At 49.5% G+C, this 16933-nt stretch overlaps 1 protein-coding gene across 2 annotated transcripts in view; it reads right to left on the bottom strand.

Annotated features, from left to right (window-relative positions):
* SLC24A3 (solute carrier family 24 member 3) overlaps positions 1 to 16933 on the bottom strand; it is a 68172-nt gene that overhangs the window by 33658 nt on the left and 17581 nt on the right. For both annotated transcript variants that reach the window (XM_056486839.1, XM_056486838.1), the window contains exons 2-5: positions 16658 to 16734; positions 11231 to 11305; positions 10042 to 10126; positions 8184 to 8287 (exon numbers count right to left, since the gene is read on the bottom strand). In XM_056486839.1, coding sequence (XP_056342814.1) covers positions 8184 to 8287; positions 10042 to 10126; positions 11231 to 11296 — 255 coding nt within the window. In that variant the 5' untranslated portion in view covers positions 11297 to 11305; positions 16658 to 16734. The remainder of the gene's footprint in view (positions 1 to 8183; positions 8288 to 10041; positions 10127 to 11230; positions 11306 to 16657; positions 16735 to 16933) is intronic.

Here is a 16933-nt window from a genome sequence, read left to right on the forward strand (position 1 = left end):
TGGGGACAGAACCCGGTTCCCTTGAGCTGAAAAGAAGAGCTCTGAAGCCAAGGCTTGAATGAGAGCATCCCCTGCTGGCTCCACAAAAGACACACTAAGCCTGCTCCCCTGCATGCCACAGATCACTCCTAGGGGCAAACTCACCCATAATGGATACCTGGTTTCTCACAGGTAAACTTTCACCCTGCAAAATCCTACATATAACATTTACTACTCAGAATGCTTACTTCCCTTTTTGATGGGCTGGAGACCAGAAAAATCGAGATTTTCTCAGTTCTAGCTTGATTTCTGAGGTTTGCCATGGTCCCATGAAGCACACATATCTGCTCCACTCAGCACATAAGTGGAGATCAGCCACCAGAGGTAAAATCCCCTAAAATCAGACACTGGTGTCTGCTGCCTGTAGCACTGAAGTTGGCTCAGGGCACCCAGGACCTCAGTGGCAATATGCCCCATGCCTGATCCCAGAACTTCACCATTTATCCTCTGTAAAACTGACCCTTTTCTCTTCTTCCAAACTGTTTCTGTGCTCCTAGCAGCGTGGCAGCTCGTCTCCCATCCAGGAGATTCCATCACCAGAGGCCACCCAGCTGCTGTTTTCCAGCCTGCTCTGGCCTGAGATGAAGCACGAGTGGCAGAACAGGGCTGCTGGTCCCTTGGCAAGGACGTCTGTGCTCCTGCTGCAGGAGTCCAGAGGTGTGTGCACTCCTGAGTATTCTGGCTGCTAAACTTCCAGGGGAAGCACCTAACCACATCCACGTTCTTCAGGCATCTCCTTCACTCCAAATTGTTTTGGGGCTTTTCCTCATCTCATGGCCAGTTCTTTGCTTGACACTGTTGAGCGCTGATCAGCTACTAACACTGCTGGGAAATGCTAGGCTTTGGAAACAATCTCCCTAATCTGGTTTCTCTGTTACCCTCTGGCACAGAAGGTCTAGATTTTTAGGTATTAAGAGCTAATAACCTAATTTGCTGATGTGGACAGGCAGGAATGCTTGGACGAGGGTGTCAAAAGATTAAAGATAATGCCTGAGAGTGATTAGCCTTGAGAGTCTATGGGGGTCAACAGAGATGTGCCAGCAGTGAATCCCCCACTGCCAAAAGGCATCCAGAAGCAGAGAATCTGGGTCAGACCTCATGCTGCCCCTCTTTGATGTGGACTGCCCAGAAGTGATTAGGGAAGCTGTCAGCCCAGCCTAGCAGATGCTGGGATCTGGCTGCTGTGTGTCTCCTGACCAAGCTGCTGCTGGCTGTGACCCTCTGGGCCAGCTGCAGCCAGAGCTGCAGTGGAACCTCCTCACTTGCTGCTCCTGGTGGGCAGGAGCTGCCCTCAGAGCTTTCTGAAGCCTGCAGGGGTTCCCTCCAGACAGGGCTGTGCTGTGACACTACTGTTCTGCAAACCCTCAACACAGTTTCAAATCAGCCCCATGATAACACAGCAGGATCTCATGCCAAAGCAAGAGAAATGACCAGCTGTTGGCCACCATTCCAGGAGGCAGTGAACTCAGGTGGAGGTCTGGGACAGATTTTCAGGGAATCAGGCTGGCCATAGCTTGCAGTTAATCCATGTCTTACGCACTCAGAATTATACAAAAATAAAAAGGGCTCTACCTCAGGTATCAGGGCACAAACTCTGCCTTTAAACTGATTATTTTGCTCAGCTCAGGTAATTCCAAGGATCTGGCCATCTGCTTGCTCATTCTCACTGGTTGTGGTATCAGTGAAGCATCACAAATTAACAGGAGTGTGACAGTGCCTTACTTGTATTCATCTCTACATTAAATTAGGCTGTAGATCCACCTGTCAGCAAGAAGCCATTGCAGAGCCTCTGCACCCTTCCTGGGAGACACACAGAGGACTCAGCATGGCTTGGTGAGTGGGTTCCTGGTGGCACTTTTGACACATCCATGATTCAGACAGAGAATCAGCCAAGCAGGTCCAACAGGATGCCAGAGGTGCCACCTCCCAGCACAGCAGGAGTCCTGGTCCCACACCCCTCCTGCACACTGAATCACCCTGCCACAGCACACCTTTCAGATTTCTGTGTGGAAAGCCCCTGCTTTCCTGTGCAGAGCCCCAGGAAAGCCAGAGGCCCCTGTGCTGGGACTGACAGCACAGCAGGATGTCCAGGACTAAGTGACACTCCCTCTACACCCCATGGTCCTGTCCAAATATCCCAGGACATGACAAGTATCCAGCTTAGTCTCCAGACCAGAATTTTGGCCAGAGACCCCAGGATGCAGCATTTGGGCTTGCCTGAGGCTTTGGCCAATACTAACCACAACTCCCAGCTTCAGCAAAGGTCAGGCCTAAGTAAAATCCAGGCCTTAAATATCTGTCTGTCTCAGACAGTTAAAGCAGCCACGATCTTTGAGGAAAGCCTCCTTCCAATCTGCAGCCCCCTAATTTCACCTCTGGTTTGCCATTCTCTGCAGAGCTCAGTTGTCACTCTGGCTCCCAGTCTGTACACTGCACCAACTCCATCTATTCTCATTACTTCCCCAAGAATATTTGCTTTTCTGAGCCTCTCTTGATATTTTCATCACTGCCGCAGCAATCTGTCTATGTGACATTCTCAGAATGGAAACAGTGGACACTCTCCAAACCTCAGGACAAAGCCAGAAATATTTCCCTGCTCAACTGGTAGTCATAATCATCCATGAGTTATTTGGACCAGCATGTCTCTTTAGCTCAGATTCCCACAGTGCTGAGGCAGCAGGACCCCAAGGCCTTTGCTGGACCACAAGATCCACAGCAGAATTCAAGGATAGCTGTAGATGGGAAGGCATGCACAGAGTAAACATCTCCCAGTCTCTTCAGACTGGCCAGTCCTTGCTAGAAGTAAAAGACAGATTTTATAATCTCCCTTGCTTTTACACTATAAATGATTTGAGAAAAAAATCCTACAAATGGAACATCCACAGTACTGATCTGTGTGTCAATTTTGAAAGAGAAAACTTAACCTAAAACGGTGATGGTGTCTTGTGGCAATTAGGAAGTAGCCTCGGTTTGATGCTGATAGGAATCCATTTGCAACTCTTCTGATTGCCTTGGGCAGCATCTCTGAATTAATGGCACCTCTCTATCCTGAAACTGCTTCCACACCTCTCTGTCCCAGCTGCAGCCTCAGCACTTACAGACTGCCTGATGTTCCACAGCATCCTGCCAGCATCCCCTCTGCTTTCCCTGTACCTGGGCTTTCACACACCACAGCCATGCCAGATCTAGGTACCCAAGGACCACAGCCTTGGCTTCTGGCACTACTTCAGTCTGACTCATTAGTCTGTCCCACAGACAACACAGCCCAGTCAGTGAAAGATCAGGCTCACAGTCACCATAAAACACTGCCAGCACCAAACCCCACTGTGCCCTGGGCTGTGATAGCAGTGAGCAGTCCCAAAAGCTGGCACTGAATTCTCCTTAAACTACTTCCCCAGAGTTTTACATGTTTTCCACCAATGGTCATAGACCAATGAAGAAAAAGCAGCAGCGTTCCAACTCTCCCATTTTAAAACTCCTCCATAGCTGAGGAGAAGAAAAAGAAGCTCATGAATGCAATCATAAAGCCCGAAGTCAGTAAGGGCTGTAGTCTGACTTGTAAGTGAAATTAAAGCTTAAAAGATTAAGATGCATGCAAGCTGGCTGAATGGCAGAAGTGAGGTAAAACAGATTACAGAAGTCCCAGTTGCTTCATTAAGAAATGTTCTACCAGGTTATTAAACTCTGTTCAGAGTCCTTGTCAATATACCTAACACTATTTTTCAGGCCCATTTTCCACTGACATAACCCATGGCAGCTGGTAATTCCTCGAGGCACCTCAACTGGCACAAGGGTTCCTTGACCTGGACAAAGGAGAGCCTGCTGAATTTAGTTTCCTTCCTGAGGTAAAAGAATCCAGACTCAGGTAGCCCTTTTCTGCTCCAGTATGCTGAGGAATGATGCCTAACCACCCACCAAACCCCTTGACAGAATCCACAGCTGGAAGAACTTCTGTGGCACAGCCCAGCATTCCTGGTCCCCTGCTCCACCCAGAGAGGCCTGTCTGTTTCTGGGGAAAGGTAAAACAGAGAAACTTGGATCAACCCAAAAACAGAGCAGTTCAATACTAATTAACAAATCAAGCCATGCACATTCAAAATGACATGGCAATGCTGGAGTGACTTGCACCTCATGGTTACACTGCTCTCACAGGAGCACTTCCCACCCTCCTCTGCAACGCTGAAAATGCTGTGGGGCAATGCTGGGAAAGGATGGCGAGCAGAGAGCAGCAGAGCTGCAAAAACACAATGAATCTGGACGGGGGAATGTCCAAGAGTGAACAAACTCTGCTTGTGCTGGCTTGAATGAGAGCTGAATTAAGCAAGGGCTGCTTCCGAGAATGCGGCGTCCTCGCCGCCAAGGACGGTGAGAGGGCAGGGGAAGGAGGGGAGAGCTGGAGAAGCACAAACATGAGCATGAGAGAAGACAGGACAGAGCAACCAAGGCCTGGAGGGGACCCCAGGCTAAGGTCAGGCTCCCCATACAGAGCTGGCTTGCAAGCATGGAAAAAGCCTGATGCAATCCATCACTGTGCAGGCAGCAGCCTCCTCGCTGCTCAGCACATGTGTCCCCATCAGTGCTGCTGGCTGAGGGGCTGCATCTGCTGCCATTCCATCCTCCCCTCTGCTCCCTCACCTCCTCGTTCCCTCTTTGCCAGAAGGAAGCAAAGCAGACACAGCAGCTAAAAACCACTTGGGTTATGTGCCTTAGGAGCTGCCTACCTGCCAGGAGACGTGCTGGTGTCCCAGGGGTAGGGACACAGGAGGAAGCAGCTGCAGACACATCCAACCTGCACTGCACAGGCAGGTGGGGAACGAGCACAGCTCCTCATGTATTTCCATATACTGAAACCATCTACACATCTACTGCCTGGATGAAACAAGAGAAACCCTCCTCTGGGTGTGAGTGCTATGCAGAATATTTCAACAGGCTGCAAGAAGAAAGCAGGAGGAGCTTCTAAGGCTCACTGCCACAGGCACATGGGCAGCATTCACTATCCATGGGGAAAACTTGGGCCCTCTCTCCAAACGTGCCCTGGTCAAACACCTCAACACACACCAGATGTGAACTTCCTCTGCTTCTGCAGAGGCCCAGTTTAAGGTACATTTGAAAACTCGATTTTTGCTAGTTTAGAGAATCCAGCCTTTAGGGGACGGTTCTCATCTGGCCATCAAACACACGGACAGCCTGCACGCACTGTCGCTTTTTCAATCCCTCCAGTCCAAAATCTCTGGAGCATGAAACAGTGGAAAATACTATTACCCTGGCTGCAGAGCAGACTCCTGTACCTCAGAAGGTGCCTCCCTGGCATGGGTAACATTAGCCAGGAGAAGTCAGGCCCAGGAAAGCCCTGTGGAGCAGTGGGACAGCACCTGGAGCCAGGAGCCATGAGCATGCCACAGAATGCTGCGCTCCCGGGGAAAAAGAGCAGGGCTGTGCCAGCTCTAATTGGCCCTAAAACGACAAGTTATTCTTTTTATTTAATCTCTCTGTGCTTTGTTTCCCCATCTTTAAATCGCCCCCTCATCTCACAGAGGTTTGGGGAAAATTAATTAACTGCTCATCAACTGCTCAGATACAATAGCGACGAGATCGGCAGAAGTTCAAGAGGAAATTAATAATTCTGCCTCTGGAACAGGGCTTGAATAGAGCCTGGTAAATAAGGCAGAAGGGCACAGAGTGAACAATAAGAGAAAACAAAATCCTGAATAGCTGCTCATTAAGTGAGCAAAGTCCATTCTGTGTGCAGAGGGAGGCAGGGAGCCTGCACAGAACCCAGCAAGGGACCCCCTAATTAAGGCCTGATAATAATGCACATGCACCAGGGGGGCAAATTGAGGGTGCACAGGGAACCCTCACACTGCTATTTTCTAACTTTTCAGTGCTTGACTTTCACCCCTCACAATGCTCTTTCAGTGCCTTTTTTTAGGTGTGCAGTGTCGCACAGAGGCGTAGGCACGCTTCCCTTCTCCTGCTCCAGCAGTGGGATGCTTATTCTGATTTATCCTGAAAAGTGTGCACATACAGCCAGGAAAGGCTTGGAAGAACAAACAGTTAGGGCTGCTGCTCAAGCAAATGCATACCAGCTTTCTGGGGCTGTGCATTTGTTTCTTTTTCTAAACACGGTGCACATAACCAAACCCAGTATTTCCTTAGGCCAAAGAACAATACATCCAACACAGCACACACAAACTACAACCCAATTTAAAAATAAAACTTATCCTGGAGAGAGCTGGACAGTATTTTACAATTCAACTGTTTACCAGTAAAAAAAAAAAAAAACAAAAAAACCAAAACAAAACAAAAAAAAAGCACAAAACAAACAAAAAAGACCAAACCAAAAGAAGACTTTCTAAAAGAGTGCTGCTGGAAACGCAGCAGAAGGCGCCTGCAGGTCTGATCTCTGGGATTCCCAGCCCATGGGCAATACATCTGGAAACCTGAGGGCTCTGGCTGCTCAATCCACAGGTCTGACTCCAGAGGAAAAACCCTGGAGCACAGCAAGCAGCTTTGACCAACAGCCAGCCCTCAGGCTCACCTGGCAACTCACTACTGAGATCCAGGTCCTCAGCAGAACAGAAATCTCACCAACAATCAAATTTGCCACCTATGTCAGTGCCTCTGTAGAGGCACTGTTGACAACAAAACCAAATTCCTATTCATACTAACACAAAACAAATGATGAATCACTAAAAGGGAGTGACTTTTTGGTGAAAGGCTGGGAGTGCGAAACAATGAAAAGCATAAATTGATCCAGAGTTTTATCTAAAACATTGGAATTATTGACACTGAAATTTCTTATTTGCTCCCTAAAATCACAGTTCCACATGGTGATGTCAATCATTCCAGTGCTCACCCACTCCCTGCAGCAAAGAGAGGTTATGAGACTTGACAAAACCACACAGAAACCACCAGCAGAGTCTCAAGATGGGGCAAAGCAGCCAAAATCTCAATTCTTGGCTTGAAAGAGACTCACAGACCATGCTTAGGATGACCTGAACTTCTGAAAGCTACCATGGCTGGAAGGCTGACGACGTTTCACAAGAGCATTTTGGCTGTGATTTATCCTGAAACAAGGATCTCCCATCTGTAAAAGACCTCTGGAGAAGACTGACATCCTCTGTCCAGCCCCAGACTCCAGCAGGCCTTTTCCACCAAAAGCTGTGGTTTGTAGCCATTTTTAGGTTTGGGGCATGCAATCAATACTGGGGAGAGTAAAAACCAGAACTGGCTCCTCTGCCATCATTAGCTGCTAGACAGTTAATCACCTTCATTTGCATGAAAAAAGCAGCCTGGGAAGGAAGTCCTGCTGATGACAAGAGAGCACCTCTGGGGAACACAGCCTCCTGCCCTGGGAAGGCTTTGGTCATTAAAAATTTACCTCAATTAACTGGGTTTTCACAGTCAGAGTTCCAGCAGAACCACTGACACATCTGTAGCTGCCAGCTGCACGTTCCATGCAAATCAGGACACGTGGGTGGTCAAATGCTCTGACCTTATCCTGAGGCCTCCTCACACTGGAAATGTCCACCCTCAGCCTGTAAAAGTTCACTAATGAAGACAGAACAGGATCCCAAGGAAGACTCCATCTCCCTGCATGCTTTCCCAGACTGACCAAGGTCTCTTCTCCTCAGCTCTGTTTCCATCACCCTGTGCTGGCAACACCCCCCTTCTTCTTTACAAATAAGCAGCACGTCAAAGAGCATTTATGAGACTGTAAAAATACCTGGCATGTTGGCAAGTGCGAAGCTAAATGCAGATCCAGGTGTTTAATTATACAGTCAATCATGTCTGCGATTCAGACAGCAGCTCAGATCTCACAACTTAATTGCTTTAATTTCAGATGAATAGTTTGTGTTGTCACGAGCGGTTTGACACGAAGGAGACGTGTCTGCACGAGGAGCAAACAAGCAGTGCTTGTTCCTCTGCCCACCCACACACCTTGGGCAGCTCAAAACGCCCCAGCTGACCTTTGCTGCCCTGCTTTTCATTCCAAAAACGCGGGGGGAACAGCACAGGGCCCTATTAAAAACAACAAAGCCCGAGAAATCGGCGGCAAGGCTGCGAGCCCAGCGTGTGGTTGTGCAGCACAGCCAAGGCACAGGGTGAAGCAAGAGCTGTAAGGGATCATTAAATGCTCTTACCTGTCCTGCAAAAAGCCCACACACGCCAATAATACAGAGGATGTTGAATACAGCCGAGCCCACGATGGTTCCGACGCCTACGTCTCCTTTTGTGATAAAAACACCTGAAAAACAAGTTCAAGGGAAGCTGTGTCAATGGGAAAGAGCTGACTTCTTTCACATCAAATTGCAGACCTCACATCCCATAAAGGCAGGTACCAGTTCTGCCACTTTTTCTTGTATTTAATGCACAAGCTGCAGAGGTGCTTCCTGAGGGGACCTGGATGGATTGTGTGATGGAAACCAAGCACAGACACATCCAAGTCACTAACTTCCTGGTCCTGTGGCCCAACATTATGGCAATACACACCATAAAACACTGCAAGCTCGAGGTAGCAGCTGGTGGGACACAAATCTATAGGAAGCTGTCTCCCATAAGATATTCCCTGCCCAGTACTCTGCTCCTTCCCATATCCCCATCCCAGCTGGCTTCAGGAAGGATGAAGCTTCAGTATGATGACCCAGAGCTGTCTGGCCACAGCTACTCACAAGCCAAGTAACCTCTCAGGATGAGTTATGGGGCTTTATTCGGAGCTCTCCTGTCAAATTTGGTTAAAATTGGCCAATGAGGTTAATGGTGAGGAGATGAACTGACAGACACATGCATCACAGTGCTGCACAGAGTCCTTTCCTTAGGAAGCCAGCCTAAAAATAACACTCCATCTCCTGCTAGCTGTCAGTCTGTTTAAATTCACCACTTGCTTTTAAGGTTCCAACACTATTTATCTGGCCAGTGCAGTTTGTGTATTTTTTCCAACTCCATCCTTTTTCTCAAAAACACAGAAGAACTCACCTGCCAAGTGAAACAGGGCACCTGTGGGTTACACCACAGCAGGAAAATGATCTGATGACCATCAGGGCTTCTCTAAGCTGCCTGGAGGAATCTGGTTTTATTTGCACCCTGGTACTGCACTGCCCTTAACCAAAGGACAATCCCCACTTGGTCCAATTTAAGTTCCCAAAAGACAAGGCTTTGCTTGTGCAATCAGACCTCTCTGCAGAGCACACAGCTTGGTGTGAATTAACTCGTGCTCTGCATCTGGCAGCTGTGACTGAAAGACAAGTGTCTCCTAGAGAAAGTATCTGAGCTGAGAGTTAATCCTGTTTGGAGATGGAGAGCCCTCTGCACCCTCCCAGCTGCTGCCCTGAGGATCGCCTGCCAAGGGAGAGGTGGGTGAGTCAGACAGCAGCAGCACCTCACCCTCCTAGCATGGTTAGGTGGAGCATCACTCTAACACTGCCTGCAGTGCCCTCCCTCGCAGGGAGAGTCTCCCAGGTTCTGCACACTGCTGAATCCCTTCATCACACTTCCCATAAGTGGAGAGCTGCTTTGGAAGTGTGCTGCTCTGACCAACCTGTTGCTGTGAGAAAGCATTTCAAATCCTCCTCTCCTCCCCACTGTGGCTTTTCCAGGGAAAAGTGGTGTTGGCAGACTAAGCAGAGACCCTGCTGCTGAGGAGGACATGAACAGAGTGTCAGGGTACCAACAGAGGGGCTGGGGGAAATCCTTTCCCACTGTGCCCTGGAGCTGATGGGGCAGGAAAGGGACCAGGAGAGGACAAGGCTGTAGGTGCAGCCTGGCTAATGGGCAGCTGTGTGAAGTGCCCCTGGTCCTGGCTGGGCAGGGTCACATCCAGCCCTGTTGAGATGATGGCACTCCCAGAGTCACTTCACCTGGCGGGACTGCCCCCAGCCAGGGCCACGCGTGCCCAGCAGGGATTGTAACAAACCTTGCAGGCACGCAGCAATCCCATTTCAGCTCTGCACACAGCCAGGGAAACGTGCAGGAGGCTCTGGGCAGCAGCAGCAGGCTCCTTACCTATGACAGATGTGAACAGCTCGGGAGCAGAGCTGCCTGCTGCCATGAAAGTTGCCCCAGCCACGTCCTCGCTGAGATGCAAGCGCTGCAGAGAAACACAGAGTCACTACACAATACAGCTTCATGGAAAACCATTTCCTCTGCCAGCTTCCCTTGCCTGGGAGAGGGGAGGTCGAAGAACTCAGCATGTCTACACTCCCCAGCAGCTCCTATCCCCATGTCCACACCAATGTTCCCTCTCCTGAACCCTGCAGGGGGTTCCCCAGATTCAGCCCCAGAGGCTGCAGTGACTTTGCAGGACAGAAGCTCCTGCCTTGTGCTGTTACCTTTCAGTTACCTCTACACTTAAGCAGCAAAAAGTGGAATTTCCTGGGGGCTGTTTCCCCTTGATGATGAAAAAAAGGCCTGCACAGCAGGGTGCTGAAATTCAAGCATCAGGTTAGTTTAGAGACAGCTTCCATCAGTGCTGTCAGCACAAATGACTTGTCCTGCCAATTTCCACACCTCTCCCAGGGCCAGCACAGCCCACGTCCTGGCGGGTGACACTTGTTCCCAGGCACATGGGCAGCCTCTTCTACAGCTGACACAGACTCTCACTGCCAAGACCAAACCATATTCTCTACACACAGAGTTTTCCCTGCCTGGAACTGACAGCAGGTTCGGCTCGCAGTAACCTCGGGCACCCGGTCTGTGTTTGCTCTGTGGCTGTCTGAGCTGATTCAGGCACAAATGTACTCCTTGTCTTCTAAAATTTAGGCATCCCAACCTTACCACAGAGAAACAGAGTCCCTTGCAACTGCTGGGAGCATTCACGAGCTTCTTTACAGCTGACCTAGCTGTCCCTGCTGCTTTACAGCTCACACCCACACAGCACAAGGTATGACAGCCATGGCTGGGAGGGCAGGGTACAAGACCCATGATTTCTGCTGGGGTGAACCACCAGAGGTTTTAATTTGTGTCAGCTGGGCCATGTGCAGGGACACAGGAACGAGAGGCAGCAGCAAGCAGCACAGTGTGAGCTCCTGGAGAGCCTGTCCTGCGAGGAGCACACGGGGCTGAGCACAGCCCTGCTGAGCAACAAGAGAATTCACTGCAGGACAGCAGTGAGTGCACCATCAGCACAGCCCAAGGCTCTCCAGAGCTGCTGGGACAGGGAGGAGCAGCCACCCACCACTCCTCTGACACTCACCTCGCAGATCTTCTCCAGCGAGGGGACGAAGAAGTCGTCGCAGACGATGGCCAGGGCGTAGAACATGTACACAGCCTGCAAGGGAGAGAGGGGAGAGAGGAGAGAGAGGAGAGAGGCTGAGCTGGAGCCGGCCACACACAGCCCACCAGCAGCACCCCAGCGTCCAGCTGGCACACACTTTCCAAGAAAATAAAATGTCCTTGCGAGAATAATTCATAGAGCTGCCTGGGATTTAATTGTGGAGTATTTATCCAGAAGTTCTTATAAACTATCAAAAGTTGCCAACCTTTTATGTTCACCATAAAGTCTGCCTTTTTTTTTTTTTTTTTTTTTTTTTTTTTTTTTTTTAATTCTCTGGACATTGATAAGTCACATTGAAGTATTTTTGCCTTCCTTTTTTTCCCCATCGTGCAGTGCAAGGCTTTCTTATTGCTGTGTTCTGTGAAAGTCTAAACCCTGGAGGAGTCATTTTTGAAATCTAGTGTTCTGAAAAAAGGGGAAAGGAGCTTGTTTTCCTGGACTGAGGAAGCCTGCCATGTCACCTGGGTCCCAGTGGTAAGTCTTGTTGAACTTAACACTGCCCACTGCCCACCTCCACACAATGGGAAAAAACCCACTGGCATGGGGGAAAAGCAGAGGAAAAGCATGCCAGGAACAAGCAGAGCCCAAACCCCAGGCAGGCTGAGTCTGCCTCCCAGCCCACTCTGGCTTCCTGGCATGGACACATCCTAGACCTGCTGCAAGGCTCAAAGACAGCTCCACCTTTTTGGTGACACCCACCAAGCACCAGCACAGAGTTATTTCCAGAAGCAGTGAATAGCTACAGATGAGAGAAGTGGCCAATATTTGTAGAAAAACAGTGTATTAATCCTAGGGATTAATCACAGTTCCAAGCATATCCCCAACAGATCCTCTGGCTTTGCTTGTTGTTGAAGTCCTACAGAAACTCAGGTGATGGGAGGAGACCAGAGCATTTTTTTTCTGGAGAGAAAGCAGCAATAAAAATGGCCCCCAGGTTTTTGTTCCTGTTCTGATTTTCCAGGAACAGGTTTAAATCCCCCAAAAACACAGCTTCTAATTTGCCAGAATTACAGCTTTGCTGCAAAAAGCCAGTAATTACTGTACATCTCGGCCAGGAAAACTTCTGGAGCTCAAAAATAATTCAAGTGCATTTTTTTTTACAGGATTGGAGATGGAAATTTCATCATAACAAATTATTTTGACACAACAGGCACTAGATTGTCACTTGGACAGTTTCTGTGCTCCTTTGCCCCTCATCATAAATATGAGTCAGTGGGGCTTTTTGAAAATCTTACACTGCAAAACAGCCCTGAGGACCACAAGAGTAAGAAAAATTCCAGGTCTCCAACTCTGCTGGGTGCAGCAAAGAACCTGATCTTGCAAAGGGAGCACCAGCTGCTGACACACTACCACCTGTACGAGCAGTGAGAAAGGAAGAAAACAGCTCACAGGCTTCACAGGAACAGAAAGGGCTCCTGAGTGACGTGGCCAAATTCCACTGAAATACAAGGGACAGCGGGTGCCTGACTTCAGGCTGGACTTTTGATCTGCTAATCATATTAATCTGCAGTGGGTAATGCCCAAACACACAGTAATGCCTCTCAAGAACGCTAATCTGCCCATCATGATCCCTGTGAAGGGAGCGTGTCCTGCCCGTGCCCACAGGGCTCCAGCAGCCTGTTTCATGCAGGAGGGAGGAAGGCAGGAGCACCAGGGAGGCCAGGCCTGTGAGGAGAGAGCCAGTGCAGCAGCACAGCACGACCTGGGGGAATCACCACACAAAATAAGGCTCAGCCCCAGCTGCACTCGGCTGTGCCCGGCTCCAAGTGATGATATGGCAGTCCTCAGCCAGGCAGCACACTTAAAAAAACCACACTCACTCCTCCTCCCCACAAAGGACATTAAAAAATTAGGAAAATGCAATGGCCCTGCATAAAAGGATTATAAATGCCAGATTAAGTACCACATCAGGACTGATTTTAAAATGACGATTCTAACAAACAAACACGTAATCTCCGCATCAAAGGTGATTAAGCATCTTACTCAAAATACCTGTTCCGCTGCACAGGACAGAAATGGTCATTTTTCACGTTTGCCCAGCTGTCCTTTGAGCTTCCCATGAGTCTCCAGACTCAAAGCAAACCTCGCTTCACTGAGCTAAAGCAGCTTTTCCCAGGAGAGCAGAATGCCGTAGGAGCAGCAATCCCTACAGCCCTGCCTCCCCCCAGAGAGGGAAGGGCCCTGGGGACAGTCCCTGCTGCTGCCCCTGGCCCAGGGCAGGGATGGCCAGGGGCCACCCCTGAGACCACATTAGCCAAGCACAGGGCTTCCTTCAACTCAGACTGCTTCACTAACCCACCTCAAACGCCACTGCTGGAGGGAAATTAAAAACCCCAACCAAAGCAGGAAGCCAGAGAGGATGGGTTGACTCAGCTTGTGCACCATGATGTGCCCAGCAGTGCTCCCACAGCAGCAGCATGGATGGCCATGGGGCTGGAGAAATCCCCTCCAAGAGACAGCTGAGTGCTGCAGAAATGAGATGTGTGTGGGCATTGACCCGAGGCAGGAATGGAGACAGGACCCGGCCAGAGTGACCTACATTGGCTGAGCTGGCAGGAGGGAGGCAGGTGCCTGTCAGAGCCCTGTTCCCATGGATACAGGAAACAGAGACAAGGCAGGAGCAGGAGGGATGGATGGCTGAGCACACACACTGCCCCTGCAGCCTGGAGCAGCAGGGATGGATGGATGGATGGCTGAGCACACACACTGCCCCTGCAGCCTGGAGCAGCAGGGATGGATGGATGGATGGAGGGATGGATGGATGGATGGATGGATGGATGGATGGATGGATGGATGGATGGATGGCTGAGCACACACACTGCTCCTGCAGCCTGGAGCAGGAGGGATGGAGGGATGGATGGATGGATGGATGGATGGATGGATGGATGGATGGATGGATGGCTGAGCACACACACTGCTCCTGCAGCCTGGAGCAGGAGGGATGGAGGGATGGATGGATGGATGGATGGATGGATGGATGGATGGATGGATGGATGGATGGCTGAGCACACACACTGCTCCTGCAGCCTGGAGCAGCAGGGATGGATGGATGGATGGATGGATGGATGGATGGATGGATGGATGGATGGATGGCTGAGCACACACACTGCTCCTGCAGCCTGGAGCAGCAGGGATGGATGGATGGATGGATGGATGGATGGATGGATGGATGGATGGATGGATGGATGGAAGGATGGCTGAGCACACACACTGCTCCTGCAGCCTGGAGCAGCAGGGATGAATGTTTGGGGTGTTGGACCTGGATAATGTGTAAGGCTCCTTCCAATCCAACTCAGCCTGTGACTCTACAAACAAAATGTCAAAATAGCAAAAATAAGCTCTTGGTTGCTGGGGAGCTCCCAGGCTGCAGGAACAGCACCAGACTTAAAATCCAGACCCTGGCCCCCAAAACTCAACATCCCAAACCATTGATTTAGAGGGTAGTTACTCAGCAGCTCAGCCTCTTCTCTGAGGGGACATGGAAGTAATGGATGGCAGTAAAGCAGTCAGCTGCTGGGCTCCAAAAAAAGTAACCCAGAGAAATTAAACACCATGACTCCAACCTGTAATATGCCCTCAGTGGCCCACTTTCCCTTCAAACCAAAGTATTTTCAGCTCAGACCTAAAACTATTGCTGACCAGCCCAGTTTTCCCCAGATTTTTCAAGTGTTTAGGGATTAACTTTGATCTTTGTGAAGCATCAGATCATGTTTAGTAAGTCACACAGCCCCAGTGAGAAGATTTGCTGGGGTCTTTTTCCCTTTTTAATTATGCAGTAGGGAGGAGATGCCCTGGGCAGCCTCCTGCCCTCCCCCAAGGTCCCAGTGACAGATTTTGTCCTGTTCCTCTGGCTTCTGGTAAACCAGCTTTGCCTTCACATCTTTCAGAAATAAACATGAAAGTACGGGCAAGGGGCGGAGGAGAGAACAACATTTTCACTGCAATGAATGGAAACTGTTCAAGGGGAGGTCACTAGCATGAGAAGCATGGTGATGACCTCTCATCATCACTGCATTGTTCTCCCTTCCACCACAGAGCCCCTTTGACAGGCCAACTTCCCCAAACCCATGAGGAAACCTCCAAGAAGACAATGAAACTCTGTGTCTGTATCCTCTTCCCCCCCTAAAAAAAAAAAAAAAAAGTTCATTTCTGCTTCTGCTCTGATTTCATCACACGTTTGGTAACTGCATTTCTGGGAGGTGAAAAACAGAACTGGAGGTTCATTGCCCCTTCCAACCCAGGCTGCTGAATGCTGACAACTCCCTGTTTTCCCTGAGTGTCCTTATCCCAGCACCAGAGAGGCTGAACCCAGCCACCCCTGCACCCCACAGGACAAAGAGTGGCCAGCACATCTTCCAAGGTCCACAAAACTGCTGGGGAGAACACGGAGGGATTGAGGGAGCTGCTTGTGTTTGCCAGCAGGGAAGAAACTGAGCACTTTTCTGCTGGGATATTCAGCTTTTCTACTTCTCATTAAAAACAGATTTTTCTTTCTGCTCTGAAGCAGACAGTTCAGTCCTCCAGACATCCTTTTGTCACATGCTAAAGGCACATTCAGAACCGAATTCATACATTAATTTTTAGGAGTATTCTTGCTGGTGATACAAAATCCAGCTCGGGTCCAGTGCTCAGTTTCCAAAACATTTCAGAGCTCAACGTTCCCATGGAAACTTGGGATTCTTGAACTTGCCAGGCATGGCCAATAGCAACGTTACTCAACAAATTTCTGTGGCTATTTAGCCAAAATAAAGTCCTAGCTCAGAGGGCTCACATTAAAATACACAATGCAATCTAATTAATACTCAAGAAGAAATCATGAATCACTTCTCACAGCTAATGGTGACTGCTCATTTAAGCTGACCAAAAATTGTTAAAAGCTTCTAAGCATTCATTAGGAGCAGGTATTTTCTTGGCCACTAAGAATGCCTCTAATGTAATTCATAGAGCTGGTAAAGCAAACTTTCCAAGCCATGTAATCCCACGGATATTTCCATGCCAAATGTTCTACCCCACACTCTTCAGAGAGTTCCAGAGTTACTTCTTGCAGTACTCCTGTATCTTTTAGCTCTCTGACGTTGAGTTTTCATCCTGAAGATGCCAAACTCCCATTTTCAGAGATGACTTTCTCTTTTCTATGGCCTGACATGCTAATGGTGTCTACAGAAAAGAAAACAGGAGGTGAGTCTAAACCATCCTTCCATCGCTGGCTCCTCTTTATCAGAAGACCCCAAGAACAAAAAGCTGTCCCATGCCTGACTTGGCAGTCCACACAGGAGATGAAAAGAAGAGAGAAGGAGCTCTGGAGCACACCAGGCAGGAGAAGAAAGGCAAAGTCACAGCACTTACACAGAGGACGTGCAGCACCACAGCTCCATGTCTCCTGTCCTGGTTGGTGAAGATGTCATTGGGGAACTCGTGGAGAGCTGCAAAAAGCAGGGAGAGGGGGGAGAGAAAGCTCAGATGTTTATTCAGCTCCTCACAGCCAGCCCAGTGCTGCTCAGGAGCACAGCTGCCCAACCAGCCCTGCCAGGCACAGCAGCATGAGAGGAGCACCAGGCACTTCACAGCCTTGCTGGCTGTCTCAAGGCACTGAAAGACAAACTCCCTCCATTTGCTCAAATG

This window comes from Oenanthe melanoleuca, chromosome 3, assembly GCF_029582105.1.
Source record: "Oenanthe melanoleuca isolate GR-GAL-2019-014 chromosome 3, OMel1.0, whole genome shotgun sequence".
Classification (NCBI taxonomy): domain Eukaryota; kingdom Metazoa; phylum Chordata; class Aves; order Passeriformes; family Muscicapidae; genus Oenanthe; species Oenanthe melanoleuca.